Genomic DNA, 26,821 nt, shown 5'->3' with positions numbered 1-26,821 from the left:
TTAACAACAACAACAATACACATGTATACAAACATTTACAATTTCACAAATCATATTAAAAAAAAAAGTGTATCAGTGATCAGTGTATTAAAAAAGCTTCCCATTTATCCATCCGACAGACACTCACATAATTATATGAATATTAAAGAGAATAAACAACAACAGAAAAAAAAATAAATAACATTAAATGGCATCATTATATGTAAAAACTTGAAGAGCATATTTTAGGCACTGGACTGTAACACGAAGAAATGTTGTTTAAAATTATTTTTGAATGCTTTTAATGTACTTGATTCCTTAATTTCAGCAGGTATTTTATTCCAAATATTAACGCTGAAGTATGAGAACGAATCTTTAAGATAATTTGTACGAGGTTTTATACGCAAAACATAGCTACCTCACAATTTATTCAACTTATTAGATATAACAAAATAATACTATAAATTGTTCAGAATTAAACAAAACTGTTTACCATTTAAGGCCCTTATATTCATGATGCAAGGAAGGGAGGCTAAAGACGGCATTGACAAGGCAAGAAAGATGAAAGCAGACGACAGGAAGCACCAACTCAAAGTGCTTCAGAGTCAGCACCAAAACTGGAAGAGCAATCCAAGGGCAGATAAAACTGTGCTGAGGGGAATTCTTATGCAATGTAATCTTTTTAATTGCTCACTTTTTGTAATTTTTGTAATGTTTGACTCTGAGGAAATTTCCACCATTGTATTACTTTTATATAAATGATATAGATATCTACACTGCAAACTGAATGTGCCAGCCTGACCCCAAATTGGCAGCACATATATGACCAAAAATAAGTATTGGTTATTTAACCTTAGTTTTCCTTTTATTTTAAAGTTGAATGTATTGTGCAGTCAATAGTTATTCCCCGCCGATAAAATCGGGAGTGGGGTATTGAAATGGCGTTGTCCATCCGTCACGTCCGTCCGTGTGTCCGTCCGCAGACATATCTCAGTAACTAGCAGGTAGAATTTCATAAAACTTGAAATAACATGCACCAACATACTGTGATGATGCCCGTCAATTTTTTTTTTGGATTGGTCAATTTCCCTTAGAGTTACTGCCCTTGATTTAATGAAAAATCCACGTCTGCAGCAATTTCTCAGTAACAAGCTGGTAGAATTTCATGAAACTTGAAATAAATATGAACCAAACAGATCTGTACATAACAAACCAACCAATTGGTAGAATTTCATTAAACATCTTTCATTCTTTCCCATGAACATTTATTATAAACATGTGAAGTTGTGTACCCATACCTGGTCACCACCTTGCCTTGGTCACTCCCCCCCCCCCCCCCCCCCCCCCCCCCAAAAAAAAAGATAATTTTTTATTCCTTTTTTTTTTTTCCAAACCTTCCATGAATATTTATCAACATGCAAAGTTGTACCATTCCCCCACCTCACTCCTCCACCTAGTCATGCCCACCACCCAAAGCATGCATCACCCCGCCCCCTCCTCCCCCCCTCCCCATTTTTAAAATTTTTTTTAGCTCACCTGTGAGCTTTTGTGATCACCCTGTGTCCATTGTCGTCCGTCGTCAACAATTTGACTGTTAACACTCTAGAGGTCACAATTTTGGCCCAATCTTAATGAAACTTGGTCAGAATGTTACCCTCAATAAAATCTTGGACGAGTTTGATATTGGGTCATGTGGGGTCAAAAACTAGGTCACCAGGTCAAATCAAAGGAAAAGCATGTTAACACTCTTGAGGTCACAATTTTGGCCCAATCTTAATGAAACTTGTTCAGAATGTTACTCTCAATAAAATCTTTGACCAGGTTGATATTGGGTCATCTGGGGTCAAAAACTAGGTCACCAGGTCAAATCAAAGGAAAAGCTTGTTAACACTCTAGAGGTCACAATTTTGGCCCAATCTAAATGAAACTTGGTCAGAATGTTACCCTCAATAAAATCTTTGACCAGGTTGATTTTGGATCATCTGGGATCAAAAACTAGGTCACCAGGTCAAATCAAAGGAAAAGGTTGTTAACACTGTAGAGGCCACATTTATGACTGTATCTTCATGAATCTTGGTCAGAATGTTAATCTTGATGGTCTCAAGGTCCAGTTTGAATCTGGGTCATGTAGGATCAAAAACTAGGTCACCAGGTCAAATCAGAGGAAAAGCTAGTTAACACGGTAGAGGCAACATTTATGATATATCTTCATGAAACTTTGTCAGAATGTTGATCTTTATGATCTATAGTTCAAATTCAAATCTGGTTCAGGTGGGGTCAAAAACTAGGTCACTAGGTCAGATCAAAGGAAAAGCTTGTCAACATTCTAGAGGCCACATTTATGACTATCTTCAAGAAGCATAGTCAGAATGTTTAGATCATATTCGAATCTGGGTCATGTGGGGTCAAAAACTAGGTCAGCGGGTCAAATCGAAGGAAAAGCTAGTTAACACTTTAGATACCACATTTTTGACCATAACTTAATGAAACTTGGTCAGAATGTTAATCTTGATGAGCTTTAGGTCAATAGGTCAGGTGAGCGATACAGGGCCTTCATGGCCCTCTTGTTTTTTTGTTTTTTTTTTCATTTTCCATCAATATTTATAATCAACATATGATGTTTTGTACCATCACCCAGTCACCCTCACTGCCCCCACACCCCACCAAAAAATAGCATTCATTTTCTGTTACATTGATTTTGACTAATGAAATATTTGCCTCTTAGTAACATCCTTAACTTTTGCCGGATATACTGTTTTGCCGTTCCTCACCACAAACCCTTTCGGCGGAGGATACCAATTCATCGAATCTGCTTGTTTAGAAATTACCCTGTTCCACTTATCTCCTGAATGTATTGCGCAGTCATTAGTTTAGATATTACCCTGTTCCACTTATCTCCTGAATGTATTGTGCAGTCACTAGTTTAGAAATTACCCTGTTCCACTTATCTCCTGAATGTATTGTGCAGTCACTAGTTTAGAAATTACCCTGTTCCACTTATCTCCTGAATGTATTGCGCAGTCAGTAGTTTAGATATTATCCTGTTCCACATATCTCCTGAATGTATGGTGCAGTCACTAGTTTAGAAATTACCCTGTTCCACTTATCTCCTGAATGTATGGTGCAGTCACTAGTTTAGAAATTACCCTGTTCCACTTATCTCCTGAATGTATGGCGCAGTCACTAGTTTAGAAATTACCCTGTTCCACTTATCTCCTGAATGTTTGGTGCAGTCACTAGTTTAGGAATTACCCTGTTCCACTTATCTCCTGAATGTATGGTGCAGTCACTAGTTTAGGAATTACCCTGTTCCACTTATCTCCTGAATGTATGGTGCAGTCACTAGTTTAGGAATTACCCTGTTCCACTTATCTCGTGCATGTATGGTGCAGTCACTAGTTTAGAAATTACCCTGTTCCACTTATTTCCTGCATGTATGGTGCAGTCACTAGTTTAGAAATTACCCTGTTCCACTTATCTCCTGCATGTATGGTGCAGTCACTAGTTTAGAATTTACCTTGTTCCACTTATCTCCTGAATGTATGGTGCAGTCACTAGTTTAGAAATTACCCTGTTCCACTTATCTCCTGAATGTATGGTGCAGTCACTAGTTTAGAAATTACCCTGTTCCACTTATCTCCTGAATGTATGGTGCAGTCACTAGTTTAGAATTTACTTTGTTCCACTTATCTCCTGAATGTATGGTGCAGTCACTAGTTTAGAAATTACCTTGTTCCACTTATCTCCTGAATGTATTGTGCAGTCACTAGTTTAGAAATTACCCTGTTCAACTTATCTCCTGAATGTATGGTGCAGTCACTAGTTTAGAAATTACCTTGTACGACTTATCTCCTGAGAAGTTTGCCATAATTTTTTCTTCATTATTTTGAACAAGAAAAATAGCTGTATCTGATTTCTGGAAAACTATGGATAATGCTAATTAAACATAAAATGTATGTTGACAAAAGTAGGTTTTCTTCATAGAAATTCAGTTAAATGTGCTGCACATAATCACAGTAATTAACATTTTCAGCTCAAGTTCTGAGATGTAATGCTAAATGGTAGCAATCAACTGTCCTGAAAGCAGTGTTAGGTTCCTCTACATTCCCTATAGCTGTATATCAAGAACTTTCTTTTGTACATTGCAGCAATGTGTCTGAGGTATGAAGAGCGGAAAAATGACTTAGAGAGTAGTGGAAGTGAAAATGTTTCTGATGAGGAAATGCGTGAAGTTTTACTTGCAGATTTACAACAACGTCAAGGCTTGGATTTTGAAGTTACACTACAGGAACTACAGATAATGGTACTCTTAATTACATCTTTGAAAGCAAAATTCTTCATATTTTTTGTGCCCACACCCCCATCCAAGTTTGTGTCATGCACTTTTCAAAAAGTATTCACCTTAGAGTCGTCTTTTCTCATATGAATGTTATTCAGCATGTGAAATTGTGCTCCTGGGGTTTATTTTGAATTTCATTCAGCCAGCTCAGAGTTACGGCCTTGACTTAGTCAAAAACATGCATAAAGGGTTTAAAAGTTTATGTTGCATGTATCTCAAAAAGTAGACCTAGAGTCATTAAACCTTATAGGAATGTTATTGAGCATGTGAAGTTGTGTACCAAAGTTTGTACAGTTACAACAGTTCTGCCTTGTAAGACACTATTACTGTTTTTTCCCCCTGAGCACATTGACATCTTTCATAAAAATCAAACTAAGATACAGGAGTAAAAATCAAACTAAGATACAGGAGTAAAAATCAAAAAATCATTTTTTTTATATAATTCAGAGCCAAGATCAGATGATAAAGGTATTTGGTAAGCAGTGTACAGCTAGGATTGAGGAACACTATGACAATATTGCCATAGTCATGCTTGGAACACTCGATGTCACGGAAGAGGACGAGGAATATATCAAGGTAATGCTACGACTATGTATTTTCAAGATTTTTATGTGGAATGTAAAGAACCATTACTATAAAAATGATTTCTTTAATATTAGAATGTAGTTTATCTTACCTGAAGAAAGTCAGTGATTCTCTCCAGGTGCCAGACAGATCAGACATAATATTCTTTTCGCATTCAAGTTTGAAAGTTGCTGAATGAGACTTTAATGATTTATTTCAAACCAAGTAAAACAAACTGACTGGAGAGGTATGAAACAGGTAAAAACCTCATAAAATAGTACTCAAAAAAAGTAGGACAGAACTATACCACAGTTAGACAAAGAAGGGGGGGGGAATTATCTGCCTTGATGATATTTAAAGTAGACAGTAGGTCAGTATTTTATTTTGATTCAAATGAACTTCACAGTTGATTATGTATGATTTTTTTCAGGCATTGGAAAGCAAGTATGAGAGACTGAGGAAGACGATGTTATTGATGTCATTGAAAGACCAGATGGATTGGAGAAGGTTTGTGATTTATTTTGTAACAAAAAGTAGGTTCAGAAAAGACTTGCATATACAGTACAACCTCTGTAGAGCAACACCCTTTGGGAGATACAAATATTGACTGTTCTGGAGAGGTAAATTTGATAGTATATTTCAGCTTAGGGAAATTTTGATATTGTTGTTATAGAGAGGTTTTTCGTTTAAGAGATGGACGCTCTGGAGAGGTTGTACTGTGCATCTCTTGATGTGTGTAATAAGTATAGAGTGAATGAGAATTTTCACTTTCTAGATGCTGAAATCTGCAGATGTTGGAATCTTTATGAGCTTTTTCAATAGCATATTATGATTGTTATTCATTTTATAACTGTCTTTACTGACATTATCAAATACAAACCTCTCTGATATTTTGTTTGAGAGATTCATTGTGAATGCAAAATAAAACTAAACAATTAGTTGATTTTGTGTTATGGTGAAACAAAATGTTTGATGTTGTGTTTCAGCCTTTCCAAAGAAGAGAAACAAGCTGCAATGAAAGACATTATTAAACAAGAGAAACTCTTCAGAAGTGAAGGAAAAATGTTAGATATGGAGACACTTCTTGGCCCTAAAGCTAAAGCTAAGGTTAGTAAATGTACTTAACCTTCAGAGGTGAAGAAAAAATGTTAGATATTGAGACACTTCTTGGCCCTAAAGCTAAAGCTAAGGTTAGTAAATGTACTAAACCTTCAGAGGTGAAGGAAAAATGTTAGATATGGAGACACTTCTTGGCCCTAAAGCTAAAGCTAAGGTTAGTAAATGTACTTAACCTTCAGAGGTGAAGGAAAAATGTTAGATATGGAGACACTTCTTGGCCCTAAAGCTAAAGCTAAGGTTAGTAAATGCACTTAACCTTCAGAAGTGAAGGAAAAATGTTAGATATGGAGACACTTCTTGGCCCTAAAGCTAAAGCTAAGGTTAGTGAATGTACTTAACCTTCAGAGGTGAAGGAAAAACGTTAGATATGGAGACACTTCTTGGCCCTAAAGCTAAAGTTAGTGAATGTGCTTAACCTTTAGAAGTGAAGGCAAAATGTTAGAACTTAAGGCATTCCTTGGCCCTAAAGCTAAAGCTAAGGTTAGTGAATGTACTTAACCTTCAGAGGTGAAGGAAAAACGTTAGATATGGAGACACTTCTTGGCCCTAAAGCTAAGGTTAGTAAATGTACTAAACCTTCAGAAGTGAAGGCAAAATGTTAGAACTTAAGGCATTCCTTGGCCCTAAAGCTAAAGCTAAGGTCAGTAAATGTACTTAACCTTTATAAGTGAAAGAAAAATGTTAGAAATGAAGGCATTCCTTGGCCCTAAAGCTAAAGCTAAGGTTATTAAATGTATTCTGATCGAGGGTATTACCGGTGTACTTAAATTTTGAATGGAAAATACTTTGAACAAAAAGAAACTTAACTGATCAAATATTTATTCATTATTTCTGCATTATTAAACTGTTTAGCATCAGATCAGAGACAGGTTCATGATTTTTTTCTGAAGAATGGATATACAAACGCATTTAGTTTGTCGTCAATGCATCGTAAATTGTCACGTTAGCTTCCGGTTGGAGATGCGCACATACAAATATTAAGATAACCTACTTCCTTAACCTTCAGAAGTGAAGGAAAAATGTTAGATATGGAGACACTTCTTGGTCCTAAAGCTAAAGTTAGTGAATGTGTTTAACCTTTAGAAGTTAAGAAAAATTGTTAGATATGGAGACACTTCTTGGTCCTAAAGCTAAGGTTAGTGATTGTGCTTAACCTGTAGAAGTGAAGAAAAAATGTTAGATATGGAGACACTTCTTGGTCCTAAAGCTAAAGTTAGTGAATGTGCTTGACCTTTAGAAGTGAAGGAAAAATTGTTAGATATGGAGACACTTCTTGGTCCTAAAGCTAAGTTAGTGAATGTGCTTAACCTTTAGAAGAGAAGGAAAAATGTTAGATATGGAGACACTTCTTGGTCCTAAAGCTAAAGTTAGTGAATGTGCTTAACCGTTAGAAGTTAAGAAAAATTGTTAGATATGGAGACACTTCTTGGTCCTAAAGCTAAAGTTAGTGAATGTGCTTAACCGTTAGAAGTTAAGAAAAATTGTTAGATATGGAGACACTTCTTGGTCCTAAAGCTAAAGTTAGTGAATGTGCTTAACCTTTAGAAGTGAAGGAAAAATTGTTAGATATGGAGACACTTCTTGGTCCTAAAGCTAAAGTTAGTGAATGTGCTTAACCTTTAGAAGTGAAGGAAAAATTGTTAGATATGGAGACACTTCTTGGTCCTAAAGCTAAAGTTAGTGAATGTGCTTAACCTTTAGAAGTGAAGGAAAATTGTTAGATATGGAGACTTTTCTTGGTCCTAAAGCTAAAGTTAGTGAATGTGCTTAACCGTTAGAAGTTAAGAAAAATTGTTAGATATGGAGACACTTCTTGGTCCTAAAGCTAAAGTTAGTGAATGTGCTTAACCTTTAGAAGTGAAGGAAAAATGTTAGATATGGAGACACTTCTTGGTCCTAAAGCTAAAGTTAGTGAATGTGCTTAACCTTTAGAAGTGAAGGAAAAATGTTAGATATGGAGACACTTCTTGGTCCTAAAGCTAAAGTTAGTGAATGTGCTTAACCTTTAGAAGTGAAGGAAAAATGTTAGATATGGAGACACTTCTTGGTCCTAAAGCTAAAGTTAGTGAATGTGCTTAACCTTTAGAAGTGAAGGAAAAATGTTAGATATGGAGACACTTCTTGGTCCTAGAGCTAAAGTTAGTGAATGTGTTTAACCTTTAGAAGTTAAGAAAAATTGTTAGATATGGAGACACTTCTTGGTCCTAAAGCTAAAGTTAGTGAATGTGCTTAACCTTTAGAAGTGAAGGAAAAATGTTAGATATGGAGACACTTCTTGGTCCTAAAGCTAAAGTTAGTGAATGTGTTTCACCTTTAGAAGTTAAGAAAAATTGTTAGATATGGAGACACTTCTTGGTCCTAAAGCTAAAGTTAGTGATTGTGCTTAACCTTTAGAAGTGAAGGAAAGTTGTTAGATATGGAGACACTTCTTGGTCCTAAAGCTGAAACTAAGGTTAGTGAATGTACTTAACCTTCAGAAATGAAGCTAAAATGCAAGATATGGAGGCATTACTTGACCTTAAAACTAAAGCTGAAGTTAGTGAATATACGAATTTAACTTCAGAAGTGAAGGCAAAACTTAGGTTTGAAAATGTACCTGATCTTCAAAAATGAAATGTGCACATTCTCTTGTCTGTTCAGTACTGAAAGTGGTAAATATACAACAAACAGCTACTACAAGGTACAAAATGAGATGTTAGATTTTAGTATCCAAGTTTTATCTCTGTATGTTGTTGAATATTGCAGATATTGCCAGCTTTGCGTACATTGATTGGTGAAGATAAAGCAGAGTATCGGAGGAGAAAGCAACAACAGAAACATGGTAAGTACCTGGTGGACCAGGGTAAGTGCTTTCTTCTTGCCAGCCTGTACACTAAGTGTAGAAATGAAAGCATGGAACACAAAATCTAGTTGTGAGTTAGATCCACATGTGCAGTAAATGTTTCCCTGATGATCTCTACACAATAGATCTTATTCCTTTTCATTCTTCCTCATTCTCTGATTCAAGTGGGGATTTTTGTTAATTTCTGTGTGGTTTAACAATCAGTACAGATGCAAAATCCATATTATGGTCCTTGTTTGAAATAAAATACTGAAATTTACAATTTTATTGAACTATTATATTGTTACTTAATTGGTTTCTTTTGACAATTAACATCACACAATTTTGCAAATTATAAACATCTCTCTTAAGAGGGGCCTCCATTACCGAATGGTTTAAGTTACTGACTGAATCGCTCGCTACTCATCACTGCGGATTCGAAACCTTTTTTGTGACAAGAGACATGCATGTATTTCAGATGAAGACCCCATTGACAATAATAAAATTGTCAACTTGCTTGCTGATCTGGTACCTCGCTTTGATAATGAACAGGAATATCTGTTGTCATGGTTACATTCTCCTGAAGCCAAGAGTTTAAGTCTGAGAATGAAGAGAATGAGAATTGTTGAGATTAAGGTATTGTAAATATAGAAATGTTGAGATCAAATTTTTAGCTCACCTGTCACAAAGTGACAAGGTGAGCTTTTGTGATCGCGTGGCGTCCGTCGTCCGTCCGTGCGTGCGTGCGTCCGTAAACTTTTGCTTGTGACCACTCTAGAGGTCACATTTTTCATGGGATCTTTATGAAAGTTGGTCAGAATGTTTATCTTGATGATATCTAGGTCAGATTCGAAACTGGGTCACACCTGGTCGAAAACTAGGTCAGTAGGTCTAAAAATAGAAAAACTTTGTGACCTCTCTAGAGGCCATACTTTCCAATGGATCTTCATGAAAATTGGTCAAAAGGTTTACCTTGAAGATATCTAGGTCAAGTTCGAAACTGGGTCACGTGCCCTCAAAAACTAGGTCAGTAGGTCAAATAATAGAAAAACCTTGTGACCTCTCTAGAGGCCATATTTTTCATGGGATCTGTATGAAAGTTGGTTTGAATGTTCATCTTAATGATATCTAGTTCAAGTTCGAAACTGGGTCAGCTGCGTTAAAAAACTAGGTCAGTAGGTCTAAAAATAGAAAGACCTTGTGACCTCTCTAGAGGCCATAGTTTTCAATGGATCTTCATGAAAATTGGTCAGAATGTTCACCTTGATGATATCTAGGTCAAGTTCGAAACTGGGTCATGTGCCGTCAAAAACTAGGTCAGTAGGTCAAATAATAGAAATCTTGTGACCTCTCTAGAGGCCATATTTTTCATGGGATCTATATGAAAGTTTGTCTGAATGTTCATCTTGATGATATATAGGTCAAATTCGAAAAAAAACAAGGTCAGTAGGTCTAAAAATAGAAAAACCTTGTGACCTCTCTAGAGGCCATACTTTTCAATGATCTTCATGAAAATTGGTCAGAATGTTCACCTTGATGATATCTAGGTCGAGTTTGAAACTGGGTCACGTGCCATCAAAAACTAGGTCAGTAGGTCAGATAATAAAAAAACCTTGTGACCTCTCTAGAGGCCATATTTTTCATGGGATCTGTATGAAATTTGGTCTGAGTATTCATCTTGATGATATCTAGGTCAAGTTCGAAACTGGGTCAACTGCGGTCAAAAACTATGTCAGTAGGTCTAAAAATAGAAAAACCTTTTGACCACTCTAGAGGCCATATTTTTCAATGGATCTTCATGAAAATTTGTCTGAATGTTCACCTTGATGATATCTAGATAAAGTTTGAAACTGGGTCACATGTGGTCAAAACTAGGTCAGTAGGTATAAAAATAGAAAAACCTTGTGACCTCTCTAGAGGCCATACTCTTCATGAGATCTTCATGAAAATTGGTGAGAATGTTCACCTTGATAATATCTAGGTCAAATTCAAAACTGGGTCACGTGCCTTCAAAAACTAGGTCATTAGGTCAAATAATAGAAAAACCTTGTGACCTCCCTAGAAGCCATATTTTTCAATGGATCTTCATGAAAATTTGGTCATGTGGAGACAGGTGAGCGATTCAGGACCATCATGGTCCTCTTGTTTTAAATATAAAAATGTTGAGACTTATTGAGATCAAGGTATTGTAAATATAGAAATGTTGAGATCAAGGTATTGTAAATATAGAAATGTTGAGATTAAGGTATTATAAATACAGAAATGTTGAGATTATGGTATTATTCTAGGACTCAATGACCTTGACAACGACAACAAAAAACGAATGTCAGTTCATACTTATATTGCAAGTTATACATGATTATCAATACATATATATATACAAATATAATGTGCGTATATTACATTTAATTCATTCAGGTAAGTTGATAATTAAAAGAGATGATGGCGAGTAAGGTCAAGACGGCTTAAAAATGAAGCTTTATCAGATCAACACTGAAAAGCTCTTAAAAGTAGGGAGTGCAAGGAGCGACCAGGAGCGACCAATTGCATAACCCCGGAGACCCCAACTCTTGTTGCACTTTTACAATTGTACTAGCAATAACACAAATTCCTTATCCGCAAATCCTTGCCGTGCCCCGGCGCAGGGTTTTTTTTCGGCCGTTTTTATAGCCGTTATTCGGCTATATTCCCAATGCAAAAAAGTATGTATTTTTCCCAAAATGAGTGCAAAAATTCCCAATCTACATTCTGAAAAAAATTTCATCAAAATTGTACAAACATTGACCAAATTATGGACAGTTTTGTAATGGAAGTATGTTAAAAGAGGTTGTACAATGTGAAACAAGTGTATGAGAAAGTGCTTAAACACATCTTTACTATATCCTATGGGACTAAATATTTCCCAATTCGAAACATTTACGCGTCAAAATTCCCAATTTTGGGGGTATAGGCTATGTTCCCAAATTAGCTAGAAAAAACCCTGCGGCGATTAATATAAAATACAAATTACCACTCGCCGTCGCCCGGCGATTAATATATAAACCTTACTACTGCTATCGCCGTCACCCGGCGATTAATATATAATCCTTGTTACCACTATCGCCGTCGCCCGGCGATTAATACATAATCCTTGTTGCCGCTATCGCCGTCGCCCGGCGATTAATACATAATCCTTGTTACCACCATCGCCGTCCCCCGGCGATTTAGTAGAACCTGTGCAACATAGTAATTACTGTTTATGTCTAAAACGGTCCTAATAAATATGAGAGCAGTTAGAAGAACGCCTAGTCATAGCTATCTGGCCAGTCCTTTAACGCTCATTTAACCCGAAAATGAATTTTTGAATCCTATAAGTCGCAATTCAGCCCCAGATCAGCACTAACGGGTAAAAATACGACCATAGGTATGCATTAAATTATGATTCCCGCATGGAAGTACGCCCTCAGAACCTAATATGGACACCCCTGATCGCACCTTGCCAAAAGAATTTTCCGCCGTCATGACAAGTTTAAATGTTTATCATTATATTTTAACTTATAATGCAATACAAGTGTTAATGAAATATATATATTACACAAAATGAAATTGATCAGTCACAGAGATAATGTTTGAACACAGAAAATTGTCTTTTCATAGTGAATTCCGAAATCCTCAAGTTATTCTGCACTATTTCTCCAACATTTATTTAACTAAGGAACTGTTAATGTCAGAAAATACTAATATTTCAAGCAAGGCTTTCAATGTATTAAATTTCAAGTTTACACAGAAAGGTCATTGTCACATATAAATGATGTTACTGTCCGGCAGTTCGCATATATAGGAACAAAGTGATCACTGGTGAATGAAAACACAAATAAAGTTCAAAGTTACTTGTTCCTTAAGCACTTCCATAGGCAATACTCCTGTCGTTTCCAATGTATTTCGTAATTCAGTCTGAACAGCTCATAGAACGACTCATTTGCCCGGTAACATCAAAGCATATCGAACATTGAACTGAAAATATAAAATCTGGGCAGCAGCATTCCAGTTTCAGTAACATCCAATAAGTATTCATTGTTAATTGTAAAATATAAAATGTTCATAACTTGATCAGGAAATGCAATAATTAGACATAAGGGTGCGGTGGGCGGGTTTAATTTCGTATCCAGTGCGGACTAAGAAAGAGGCCGATTAATTGTATACAAGTCTTTTATATATTACTTATATCACGTGATTTTAACTCCACGAAGTGCAGTAGGCTGTGAAATACACTACTACGATTAAGGCCAGACTTAACTTTTATTAGAGTACAGGTTCTAAATTTGTATAAACTTCGCCAGAATAAATGAGATTAATATTAAAGATTAATCTGTATTATTCTAGGACTCAATGACCTTGACAACGACAACAAAAAACGAATGTCAGTTCATACTTATATTGCAAGTTATACATGATTATCAATACATATATATATACAAATATAATGTGCGTATATTACATTTAATTCATTCAGGTAAGTTGATAATTAAAAGAGATGATGGCGAGTAAGGTCAAGACGGTTTAAAAATGAAGCTTTATCAGATCAACACTGAAAAGCTCTTAAAAGTAGGGAGTGCAAGGAGCGACCAGGAGCGACCAATTGCATAACCCCGGAGACCCCAACTCTTGTTGCACTTTTACAATTGTACTAGCAATAACACAAATTCCTTATCCGCAAATCCTTGCCGTGCCCCGGCGATTAATATAAAATACAAATTACCACTCGCCGTCGCCGGGCGATTAATATATAAACCTTACTACTGCTATCGCCGTCGCCCGGCGATTAATATATAATCCTTGTTACCGCTATCGCCGTCGCCCGGCGATTAATACATAATCCTTGTTGCCGCTATCGCCGTCGCCCGGCGATTAATACATAATCCTTGTTACCACCATCGCCGTCCCCCGGCGATTTAGTAGAACCTGTGCAACATAGTAATTACTGTTTATGTAAAAAACGGTCCTAATAAATATGAGAGCAGTTAGAAGAACGCCCAGTCATAGCTATCTGGCCAGTCCTTTAACGCTCATTTAACCCGAAAATGAATTTTTGAATCCTATAAGTCGCAATTCACCCCCAGATCAGCACTAACGGGTAAAAATACGACCATAGGTATGCATTAAATTATGATTCCCGCATGGAAGTACGCCCTCAGAACCTAATATGGACACCCCTGATCGCACCTTGCCAAAAGAATTTTCCGCCACAAAATAAATTTTTACAAAATTTATTTCCCCAAAATTCTTATACAATTGGCGTTAATAGTTCACGGATTGCATCTAAATACATATCTAAACCGACGTCAGATAAATGTATGCCGTCATCCCTGAAAAATCCTGGAGTTTGTTCATCAGTGTCAACCTTTAACATGCTAAACTTTTTTGATGATACTTTCCTTACGCATTTTCTACCGAACTGGTTTATTCTTTTTCTTTTCTTTTCTATAGCAGTTTTTTCTATTTCTGTAACCCCCCAATTTAATCTCGGTAAAATGTCTATCCAGACGTAATGTGAATCTTGAAATGCCCCGTCCACGTATTCGATGCTGTCTTGAATCATTTTGAAGATATATCGTAGAGAATGTTTTGCTACGTCATTACCTCCTAAGTGAAACAACAATACCTTAGGTGGTGGACGAAAGAGAACTGGAAGTTGTACACAATGTATAAAGTCAGTCCACCCCATACCACGAATTCCCCACCATGCTATCTTGTGTGTGCCCGGCAACTTCAAATTGACTATGTTTCTTGATTTTGCCCTTTCGCCGGCCCAAAAGGGGATGGAGTCTCCTAACAACCAAATTTCTGCAATTAAAATAATCTAGTTTGCTTTATTTGTTCTTAAGTAAGAGGTATAAGCCATTGAGCGCCATCTGCCTAGTCTCATTATATCTTCCTCAGGTACACCCATAATAGCTAACTGAGTAGCCCTGCCAATTCTAAAGCTATGCGTTTTAAAATTTGCTGAATTGAATTTAGTTTGATTTAAACATTTGTGCAACAATGCTGAGAATTGATACCGAGTAACTGGATTCAAGTTTCCATGAATAAACAATTGACCTTGAACTTCTGGCCGAAACTTAAGGTATAATTTCAAATTATTGACTGGGCATACTAACATGTTCTCTTCGCGTGGTATCTTGAGTGTAACTGAATTACCTCTGATGTGTTTTGTAAACTTTCAGGGAAACTGAAATTGACCTGTCCCCTTGACCAAAACTTATATCATTGATAGAGACTGCATTATTCGTTGTTGGGGTATTAACCAGTTCCCCCACTCGGAATAACCCAAAATATGCCATTGTGAACAATGCCTTGAACAACAAGGACTCAAATTCATTATACGAAACGGACGGCAATACTCTTCAAATAACTTCTAGCATGTTAATAGTGATAGGTGCCCTTTTATCTACCGACGACCTGGATCTACGACAACCTTCCAAGATTTTGCGTATGACAAGTACCTCGGAAATATTGTCCCAGTTATTTATTCTATGATAAAACGATAAACCTGAGACATATGTCGTAATGGTTCTAGGTGAGTATGACTTTTCGAAGCAGTAAGTAATGAACCAGATAATTTGTCGCTGAGGTATAGGCCAAGAAACTGGAATATTGTAAAGTCGTCTGAACGAATTGAATGCATTTACTGCTGTCGTATATGCTAACTGTGTATTGTTTGAAATTCCCTCTTGTACCAATTGTCGAGATCTGTACTGAATATATCCCAAAGACAGTTCTGCATCTTGGTGGCCACCGGGTCTGCCTCCGGTGCTAATTTCCGAAATCTCTGAAACTGGAAGCGGGAAAGTGCGTCAGAAATATCATTTTTTGATCCTGAAATATGCGACGCTTTGATCAAACAATTGTGTTTAATGCATTGAATTGTTAGCACTCGTACCAGGGCTAGGACGTTAGATGATTTTGATGTCATGTTATTCAAAATATGTACGACGGCTTTATTATCGCAGTGAAAACGTATTTTCTTATTTTTCAGTTCATTCCCGAATACAGTTACGGCAACCACAATGGGAAATAACTCTAGCAGTGTAATGTCTTTCGTTAAGCCTTTATCTGTCCAATTTTTTGGCCATTTTTCTTGTAACCAGTGGCTTTTAAACCAGACCCCGAAGCCTATACTACCCGCACTATCTGTATATAACTGCTTGTCATCGTTCGAAACCCAAAACCTATCATGAAACACCGGAACTCCGTTACAGTGTTTGAAGAAATCTAACCAAAGTCTTAAATCTGACTTCATTTCATTACTGATTCTAACATGATGGTATGGGCGTTTTACACCGCAAGTAGCATTTATAAGCCGCCTACAGAACGGTCTACCCACTACAACTGCTCGGCAGCAAAAGCTTAGGACGCCAATCAAGGACTGCATGTTCTTTAATTTAATTGACCTTTTTGAAATTACATCTTGAATTTTAGCCACGACTTCGAGCATTTTTTCCTTGGGGATACGTACTACCATCTCGTGCGAGTCCAATTCGAGCCCTAGATATATTAAAATTTGAGAAGGACCTTCTGTTTTCTCGTCGGCGAGTGGTACCCCTATCTCCTGCATGCATTCTTGGAAAATCTGCATATTTTCTTTGCAGCCGCGCTTATTTCTATCGCCCCCTAAAAAATCATCTAAATAATGTAGTAGTCGTTTGTTCGGCAAACGATTTTTTATGATAAATTCTAGGAAAGTTGAGAATTTTTCAAACAGACTGGGAGATATGCTGCAGCCGAAAGGTAGGCATTTATCAAAATAGTAGCATCCGTTTAAAGAGAAACCTAGTAATTCAAAATCCACCGGATGTACAGGGAGAAGCCTGAATGCGCTTTTTATGTCCATTTTAAACAAAAAGCAGTCTTTCCCCAAATCTTGTATCATGTGTATCGCTTGGTCGAAATCTGTATAATTAACTGTGCATAATTTTGGATCAATGTAATCATTAATGGAAAAACCTTCCGGGTATGATAAATGGTGGATAAGTCTGTATTCACCTGGTGTTTTCTTGGGAACTATACCGATCAGAGAAGACTGAAAGTTCGTTAAAGGGGGGTAACCGAACGGCCCGGCCACTCTGCCTGCCGATATTTCCTTATCAATTTTTTGTTGGACAATATCTGGAAATTGTGAAACAGATTTCAGATTTTTGCAAATTCTTGATGTACGAGGGCCATTGTAGTTTATTTCAAAACCATGTATGAACCCTAGACGTAAAATTTCTGAGTCAGGAGACTGGTAATTTTGCAGCCATTTAGTCAAAACCGATATCTTTACCGGCGAAGGTGCCTTTTCATACGTTTCAAGGTTACTGTCGTTTAAAGAATCCCCTGTTTGGTCTTTGATAGGGCCTGATTCTTGGATAGGAGCCCCTTGATTGGCCTCGAAAATAACCCGTTTGCGGCTCTCGAAAGGATGGAGGCTGAGTCGATGTTGTCCCACTAAATGTACTTTGCGATGAGGGCGTTTTGTTTGAATAAGACATGCAACTAACTACCGGATGGCTACGATTGCAGTTATAGCACCTATGAAAAAACTTACAATTCTGCCATCTACACTGGCCTTTATTGAAATCTATACAAATATTTTGAGGCTTAGACAACCGTGCTTTGTTTTCGTCGCGGAAGGGCATACACCTAAGCCAAAGATCTTGATTTATGACAGCCCACGACGCGGGCATTACTGCTTGCCTATTCCTGAATTGCTGGTCATATATTTTCCAGAAATTGCCCCCGTGGACTACCGAACATTCCCTAATGATAAAAAGATATTGCAATAGATCATGAATTTTATGGAGATGTGCAGACAGGTAGACACTCATGTATATAATAAATGCGTCTGTCCATCTTTCCACTGAACCTATATCCTCTTTGCATTCATTCGGGCGACATTCTAATTTTCCATTGGAAATGCTCAATGTACTACCGCTATTATAATCGGACAACTCCACCGCACCCTTAAGTAATAAAGCTAGGTTAATATATTCCCCTTTGCATATACGCTGTTTCAGAGAGGAAGGTACGTGCATAGCGATATCATCGCTTGATTGTCTGGGCACGTGTTGAACACGTGATAATAAAACCAAGTCGTCAGTATTTGAATCTCTTACGGAAATATTTGGCAAACATGTATCGGTGTTGACCTCACAGGAATAGTATTCAGTGTTAGCGCCAGGGTTGTTCAACTGCTCAGTACTGCAAGCGTTGTCGGCAATGCCGGACTTGTCAGCATCGGCAGAGTTATCTTGCCTTTCGGCGCCAGGTGGAACTATTCCTGATGCACGTAAAATTTCTTCAAAATCAATTGTAGCAGAATTATTCTTACCTCTTTCTTCAGACGAATTATCGTCGAAAGACTGCCGCTGAGCTTTATTTGGCTGTCGGCCTTGAGTTTCAGCCCCCTTTCGCTTTCCTCTGCGCACACCTCTGCCACGTGCTGACATTGCTTTTGTTTAATTTCGTATCCAGTGCGGACTAAGAAAGAGGCCGATTAATTGTATACAAGTCTTTTATATATTACTTATATCACGTGATTTTAACTCCACGAAGTGCAGTAGGCTGTGAAATACACTACTACGATTAAGGCCAGACTTAACTTTTATTAGAGTACAGGTTCTAAATTTGTATGAACTTCGCCAGAATAAATGAGATTAATATTAAAGATTAATCTGTATTATTAATGTAGAAATGTTGAGAATATTGTTGAGATCAAGGTATTGTTAAAATAGAATTGTTGGGAATCATTGTGATCAAGGTATTATAAATATAGAAATATTGAGAACTGTCATTCATTTAGTTTGTGTCTATTGATAAATATACAAGAAGTTCTGTAGCAAATTGTTGTCATGTACATTATAAGATGAGATATTAAAATTATCAAATTTAAATCCATTATAAGGTTTATATTTTTGTCAAAATCTAGATGAGGTAATAGATGTTTCATACATTTATCAGAATTATTCACTGTTGTTTAGGGACAATCAGCAGGAAAATTTGTTCACACTAAGGGCTAAAAGGAAAATGAATTTTGCATATGGCTCTGAGTGTGATTACACAATTATGTTTTATAACATTGCCATTCAGGTAACTGGTCTTACTACTTTTTCAAAATGTTTATTTAAAAATTTCTATATTTTGTAGATTGAAGCATACAGAGTAGAAGTTGAGGAAGATTTTGAGACAGCCACACTAAGTATAGGCTTAATGGAGAGAGTAAAAGATACACTCACACTGAGGTATAAACAGTTTCCTTTGTCACAATGAAAATCTGAGCATCCCATGATAAAGCTTGAATATAATTGCTCTCATGGATGTAAAGAAATCATTTTTCTCTTCCTTGGAAAAACAACAGGGGTTAAATATATGCATGAACATACAGCATTTAGCAATGTGAAGTCTTGCTCGATATGTCCACCATAGTTTATCCCAGGTGTTCATGAAAGAATAAGCACATGAAAATAAATATCTGTAGATCTCTCCCCAAACATGTCTTATTGTCAATATTGTTAGATAATGTTAGATCCTTGTGAAAATACAGATTATTATACCCTCACAAAACAAAGTTAGGAGTGAGATTGTTGGCCTGTCGGTCGGTCAGTTGGTCTTCATCGTTTCCCAACAAACTCGTTTAAGGCTTGATCAACAGATTTAAATAATTTTTGATACACAGGTGTAACATCATTAAATACAGGTCAAGATTGTTTTTTGAGATCAGTAGGTCAAAGGTCAAGGTCACAATGACCCGAAACAGTTAAACGGTTTCTGGATAATAACTTGAGAATGCTTGGGCCAAGGATCATAGATTTTGGTATACAGGTGTAACATCATAAAATACAGGTCAGCCTCGACTTTGGTATCAGTAGGTCAAAGGTCAAGGTCACAATGACCCAGAACAGGTAAACAGTTTTTGGATGATAACTTGAGAATGTTTGGGCCTAGGATCATAAATTTTGGTACACTGGCGTAATATCATAAAATACAGGTCGTTTGACTTTGAGGTCAGTAGGTCAAGGGTCACAATGACCCGGGACAGTTAAACAGTTCCAGTATGATAACAGTTAAACAGTTTCGCTATGATAACTTGAGAACGCTTGGTCCTAGGATCATGAAAGTTTATAAGGATATTGGTCTTGACCAGCAGATGACTCCTATTGATATTGAGATCAGTAGGTCAAAGGTCAAGGTCACAGAGACCTGGAACAGTTAAACCATATCTGGATGATAACTTGAGAACGCTAGGATCATGAGAGTTGACAGGAAGGCTGGTCATGACCAGCAGATGACACCTATTGATTTTGAGGTCAGTAGGTCAAAGGTCAAGGTCACAGTTACTCGGAACAGTTAAATTGTTTCCAGATGATAACGAGAATGCTTGGGCCTTGGATCATGAAACTTAACAGGGAGGTTGATCATGACCAGCAGATGACCTCTATTGATTTTGAGGTTTGACTTTGACATTGGCTTACTTCTATGACAAGGCTGTATTGTGGGGGTCACTCCTGTGACAGCTCTAGTTTTGCGCTATTACATTTAGAATTAGCCTGAGATAAAGTGCTCCCAATTATCTGCTATCCACTACCAGTACATGAAGCTGGATGAAATGCACCAAAAGTGATGTTATTAAGCTGTGACATCACCAATGACAAAAAAACAAATCGGTAATATATGTCAGTGGGTGAATTTCTTCAGATACTACAATGTGCTCATGACATGGCAAATCCTGTATAACACAGAGTCAAGCACAAAAGCAAATTTGCTATTCAGAAATATTATTCTTTTCACCTATAAATCATTATTGTGTTAGCAATCATGTCTCAAAGACTGAAGAACCTTGATTATGTCAATTTTAATAGCAATTGCTTCTGACTATGTGGATGTACTGTCAGGGGAGGTAACTAAAATCACAGATTGGGACTTATTTCAAATATAGTTATATATTTTAGAGCTGATATATAAATGCATATTGAAAATAGACATGAAAGAGTCCCAATATCTAAAAGTATTTTCCAGATTCTACCATGTTTCTTTTTTTTATTTGTTTTCCTGTGAAAATCATTTTAAAAATGTGTCTTTCAGACATGAAAGTGATATAGACAGACAGAGACAGTTGTCAAGGAAACGTGTACAGCAGCGACGACTGCGTCTGCAGCAGCATGAAGAATATACCAAAGAACCAGAGGTCGCCAAGGACAAAATTCCAGCTTCTGGTACATTGTTTTAGAATATCATATGAAATGATGGGGTTGGAAATTCCTATACTCAGTTTCATGAAAACATTTATCACACTGATATTCATGTTGACTTGCACACATTTAAGAATTCACAGCTTGTTATCAGTAAGTATTTTAGACAATTTGATGCTTAGTGTTGATATCTTGGGGCATCCATGGCTAAGTGATTAAGGAGGCTGAATTCAAATTACTTGCCTGTCACAACTATTCATTGGAGACCTTACTTGGGGAGTGTAGAAATCTGTCATCCTAGGAAGAGATCCAGCTTGCTTACAGGAGGGTGATTGTTCTACCCAGGTGCCTGCCTTTGCTTGAAATAATGCTTGCAGAGACACCTGGAGTTTGCCCTTTACATTAAAAGCTTGAAAGTCACCATATGATCTAAAATTGTATTGTCATGACTTTAAACCCAAGAAAAACAGAAGTGCTAATAACTATTTTAATTTTCAAGTTGTTCTATTCTTTAGTAGTAGCATTATAAACTTGATCATTGTGAAAGTTGACTAGTGTACAGTACTTCACATGCAGTAAAAGTCTCAATCAGATTGTAGTTACAATAAGACATCATTTTTTTCTTCTTCCAGGTGATATTACGGGACTGCAAGTTGTTTATTTACGGGAGATGTTAAAGCGGCACAGTGATGAAAGGGAGGTAATTCTGAACCACCTTCAGGACGAGAGTTTAGATGACTTGGTAGAGGCGGCGACAACAATGTCGGAGGATGAGAGGCAGAGAAGACTGATTGAACTGCAAGGAAAGAGGCAAAACTTGAATCTCACAAATCCAGGTTTGCGGTTTTAAGTTGATAATGTTTTATGTATTGGTGCAAACCTCTGCAGTATGGCACAGAAATAAATAGAACGTTACACATATAATATCCATAAGCCAAAGCTAATTTGCAGTTGAATAATTTCTAGCCAATAGTGAAACCAAAAGCCACAGTGAACTCTCTTTAGCTTAAAGCAATCATTGGACACTGGATAGTACTGTCGCAATATTCCAGTTAAGTTCAAATGAACAGTCTGGACAACAGTTGGTTCAGATGCAGGTACCCTAATTATCTACCTGTTTGATTTATTAGAAATCCATATTGAAAGAAGAATCATTGATGCCAGGGTTTTAGGGGAATTATTAAGGTAAACTAATGTGTTATAGATGACAAAGAAGAGCATGTGAATATCTTGGAGGAGGCGGCGGCTCTGAGAGCAGTCAGTGTGAAAGAGCAGCTTGCACAAGCAGGAAACACAAACAATATGGAGGCCATTGCTGTAGTTCTGCTGGCAGAGCTACAAGAGGAACAAGATAGAGAAGTGGCCATGACCTTGGAACAGATTGAGGATATGGTAATCAGTCTTGGCTTTACCATTGAACAAAATGAGAACTTCTTTTGTCACAAATCTTGGTGAAATTCTCAAAAACATTTTGAAGTCCCTTCCCAAAAACACATATGCAAAATATCATTTTAAGTCGAATTTCAATTGCCTCAAAGTAAAATACTTGGATCCCTTGGAATTTGAGATACCAAGTTTCAGCTGTAAAGAAAAAATGACTTTAGGCATAATCCTAGTAAGATAATGACAATGTGGAAATTTTATGTTTTCCTTACACCTGAAACATGTTATTTGTTAAGAATTTTACAATGTTTAAATAAACTTGCATTATTTAATGCTATGCCAGTCTTATATACTGTACAAATGTTGTATTGATGAAAATTCTAGTGCTTAATTTGAAGTAAAACCAAACTTAAATCTGTATGTATATAATACAATGATCAAATCATATATTTATATATCTTTGTGTTGCAGAATGAGGAAGATATCCGTACTTGCCTCAGTAGGGAAATCAACAATCGTAGACTTGGTAACGCATGGAATGTCATTGCTGTTTTCACAAGATACCAAGGGGAGGCCACTGATGACCTATTGCTTAAGGTATATTGCTGTAAATGCTTAAGGTATATTGCTGTAATTGCTTAAGGTATATTGCTGTAATTGCTTAAGGTATATTGCTGTAATTGCTTAAGGTATATTGCCGTAATTGCTTAAGGTATATTGCTGTAATTGCTTAAGGTATATTGCTGTAAATGCTTAAGGTATATTGCTGTAGTTGCTTAAGGTATATTGCTGTAATTGCTTAAGGTGTATTGCTCTAATTGCTTAAGGTGTATTGCTGTAAATGCTTAAGGTATATTGCTGTAAATGCTTAAGGTATATTGCTGTAGTTGCTTAAGGTATATTGCTGTAAATGCTTAAGGTATATTGCTGTAAATGCTTAAGGTATATTGCCACAAATGCTTAAGGTATATTGCTGTAATTGCTTAAGGTATATTGCTGTAAATGCTAAAGGTATATTGCTGTAATTGCTTAAGGTATATTGCTGTAGTTGCTTAAGGTATATTGCTGTAATTGCTTAAGGTATATTGCTGTAATTGCTTAAGGTATATTGCTTAAATGCTTAAGGTATATTGCTGTAATTGCTTAAGGTATATCGCTGTAATTGCCTAAGGTATATTGCTGTAATTGAGCCTCAATTACCAGACACAAAAACACATCCTTGAACACCAAAATGGATTAAAGTCAGTTCTCATTTTTAATTAAGATAATATTGTCACAGCTTAGAAAGTGTGTCTTAAGACTCGTATCTTCATTTTGTCAGATCTGTTATTGTAGGAATGACTAAAAATATATTTTTTAAGCTATTTTGTTTCCATAGTCCTCATTGGATTTCTTGTGCTTTTTAGGCACTAGAAAACAAGTACACAGTTTTACGACAAAAACTATTGGTTGACTGCATAAGAATAAGAATGGGAACTGACCAATGGGAGGAGCTGTCTCAGAATGAAAAACAACAGAAGGTCATGACCCTTGATGCTCAGGCAGTGGAACAAATTAAGATTGGTATGGATTATTTTCTGCACTTTCTGACTGAACAAACTGGTATTAGCAGCAGTAGAGTCCATTTAAAATTCCTTAAATCTCTTATTTTGAGATCTCAGTTAAATCATTTAATATAGGTGACTGGCCAGCATTTGAGGTTTGTTTTGTTTTTGAAAATTATGTTGTTTTCTGACTTGAAATAAGTGAGTTGTGTACATTTTGTTGGTAAACATGGCCAACATTCCAATACACTGACCAGTAGTTTCGGCAAAAGTAGTCTCCCTTGAATATACACGGATCGCGGACCCGATAACGTTTATCGATAAACAGTTTTACTATAGATTTGTATAGGAAAATATATTTCAAACATTAAAAACGTAATTTTATCGTTATTTAACAAAATTTTATAACCTCGTGAAGTAATCTTCATTTTTTGCCCTTTATTTCAATATATTTTTTATCGATGTGATACAAAAACATTTTGCTTCCATTTTTGTTTGAAGTTGATGACTATGGTTTCTATGTATTTCTATATAGAAATTTTGAAAAGGTCGGTTATGTCAGGTTTTAAAAGGCTATAAAAACATTTTCTATCGAAATGACATTATTTTATAACCTCGTGAAGTATTCTCCATTGTCTGAACATTGTCTGGGTAATTTTTATTTTAAAATTGAATTATGACAAATTGCTTCCATTTTAATTTGAAAATGAAGTAATCGCAATCTTGAGCACGCTTTTCACAAATATTTACTTGACGGTACGACGACACAAGGCAATGCTTATCAATGTGTTGCATATCTGTTCGAGCATTTTATTTATTCATTTATTTATTATGATTAAATGTAAAACTTTTTTGAATTGGCGTCTTTAAGTCACATCTGTAATTGGAAAATAAATTGGTCTTAAAAAGTCCGCTTTAAATTAAAAAGGCAATTAGAATTAATTCTATGTAATTGCTTTACAAGCTGTGTGCCGGTATAATTTTTGACGATCTTACAATAAACTGTTCAATAATTGAAACATTTCGCGAAAATTTTGTTATGTATGTGCCTAAAATATTACACACAACCATGGCTTGAACGTTAAAGTATAAATTACAAATTAATGAATGATGGTCATATTAACTGTGGTGATAATTTGATTTATTTACCCGTGCGTGCATTTCAGTAGAAGATGAAAAAAGGTACACTTTACGAAACTTATTATTCAAATTGAAAAAAAAAAAAAAGAAAAAGAACAAGTATATATTTATCAAATACAATAATCACTTTCACCGGTATATGACCTTTTTCATTATCATGATATTGGCAGAAATCTTTTATGAAAACAAAGACATTTTTATAACTATATTATTTTTCTACATTCCATAAAGGAAAATTAATTCCTACTCTACAAATCTTCATGGTCCACGGGGACCCCTGTTGTGCAAAATTGCCCATCAATTAGCGACTATTACATAATCGCTGATAAGCAGCAGATAAGACGGCGATTTTAGGTTGGTTTATCGTGTAGGACACCTCTTCACAAATGTTTTATGGTCTTACTGCGAATATTGTGAAACAGTGAAGTTTTATTGTAATACAATACTTTTTAATAGCAAATAGATACTTTAGGTTAATTGTAAAATGTAAGATAGTATGTGTTTTAGACACTTATAAAATGTGTTTTTTTTTTTAACAAATGTATGTATAATATAAATGTGCACAAAGATGACTCAAATGAAATGTTGAACTTATATAGCAGTAGATCTAGGCATTTAAAAACACACATGACACTAGAAATTGCCAAAATTTATATCTTCTGTGTTTAATTCAGTTTAGGTTGTATTGTCCAGCTGTTCGAAACTATTCTGGAACAAACTGCTTAACCGTCACCTAAATTTCTTTTATAATTTTAAACACCCATCTAAAATTTTATGCAAAAAGTATAATAAGTAAAAAAAAGTACATCTATGATCAATTTGCCGATAAATAATTTAATAAATAAATATCTGTTTTATCGTTTAAGCTATAAGAAGATATATCTGGCAGAACATCTCTACTTTATGTCTCAGTTGATGATTTTATTACAGACGTATTTTAGGGGTAATTAGCATAGCCTGGGGTGTTTATCTTGTCTCCATCCGGTGTATTCGCAAAGGTCCATAAAACATCACGCGTAAAACACTTAAAGTCAATATGCAGTAATTGTCAAAATCGAAATTTTCAGGGCGATAAATTAAAAAAAAATAACTCGAGAACATAATTTTACAACATTACGTTTCACAGCAAAAAGGGGAAAGGCTTTCAAAAGGGATTTGAAAGAAAAGGAATCGTTTTGTGTGATGTTTTATGTATATCCTTTACCACTGAAAAGTGACATTTTTTATTTTTATATTTTCGGTCCATGCATTCAACGAAACTTATAACTTCACTCAGCATATACAGGACAGAAAATCAACATTACATACGCATGATAAACAAATATTTTTACTGTAAAATCGTACATTTTACTTATTGTTTAATATAATATAATTATTTATAACTCCTGGAACAATGTCGGTATCTAGCAAAGTCCATAAAATCAAAGAGTTATAAAAATAAATGTTAAAATACAATTAATTACAGTAGCTTAAAGATGTGTTATATTCTGCTTTAATTTGCATACTTCAATAATTCTGTCTAACCAAGATGCGTTGCTCAAAAATGTAGAGCCGAGTTTACCTATAAATGCCAAACAGCAGGTTTATCGATAATTTAGTGTAAAGGGAAACAACTACAACGGCGCACAAGGCAAAAAATCAATACCGACAAGAGTTGCGGTTCTCGTATATTTCACGCTCAAAGTTGGGGATGGGTCTGCATTGTAGACTTATAATCTAATGACAG

The 26,821-nt window shown here is 36.0% G+C and overlaps 1 protein-coding gene across 2 annotated transcripts in view; it reads left to right on the top strand.

Moving 5' to 3' along the window:
- LOC123530466 (trichohyalin-like) overlaps positions 1-26,821 on the top strand; it is a 149,832-nt gene that overhangs the window by 41,145 nt on the left and 81,866 nt on the right. For both annotated transcript variants that reach the window (XM_053521380.1, XM_053521379.1), the window contains exons 9-21: positions 481-652; positions 4,128-4,282; positions 4,766-4,894; positions 5,313-5,389; positions 5,869-5,989; positions 8,747-8,822; positions 9,301-9,458; positions 18,987-19,081; positions 20,922-21,052; positions 21,661-21,864; positions 22,233-22,420; positions 22,883-23,008; positions 23,818-23,974. In XM_053521380.1, the coding sequence (XP_053377355.1) occupies positions 481-652; positions 4,128-4,282; positions 4,766-4,894; positions 5,313-5,389; positions 5,869-5,989; positions 8,747-8,822; positions 9,301-9,458; positions 18,987-19,081; positions 20,922-21,052; positions 21,661-21,864; positions 22,233-22,420; positions 22,883-23,008; positions 23,818-23,974 (1,789 nt within the window). The remainder of the gene's footprint in view (positions 1-480; positions 653-4,127; positions 4,283-4,765; positions 4,895-5,312; positions 5,390-5,868; positions 5,990-8,746; positions 8,823-9,300; positions 9,459-18,986; positions 19,082-20,921; positions 21,053-21,660; positions 21,865-22,232; positions 22,421-22,882; positions 23,009-23,817; positions 23,975-26,821) is intronic.

Source organism: Mercenaria mercenaria, chromosome 13 (assembly GCF_021730395.1).
Source record: "Mercenaria mercenaria strain notata chromosome 13, MADL_Memer_1, whole genome shotgun sequence".
Classification (NCBI taxonomy): domain Eukaryota; kingdom Metazoa; phylum Mollusca; class Bivalvia; order Venerida; family Veneridae; genus Mercenaria; species Mercenaria mercenaria.
This window is presented reverse-complemented; position numbering and strand designations above follow the sequence as displayed.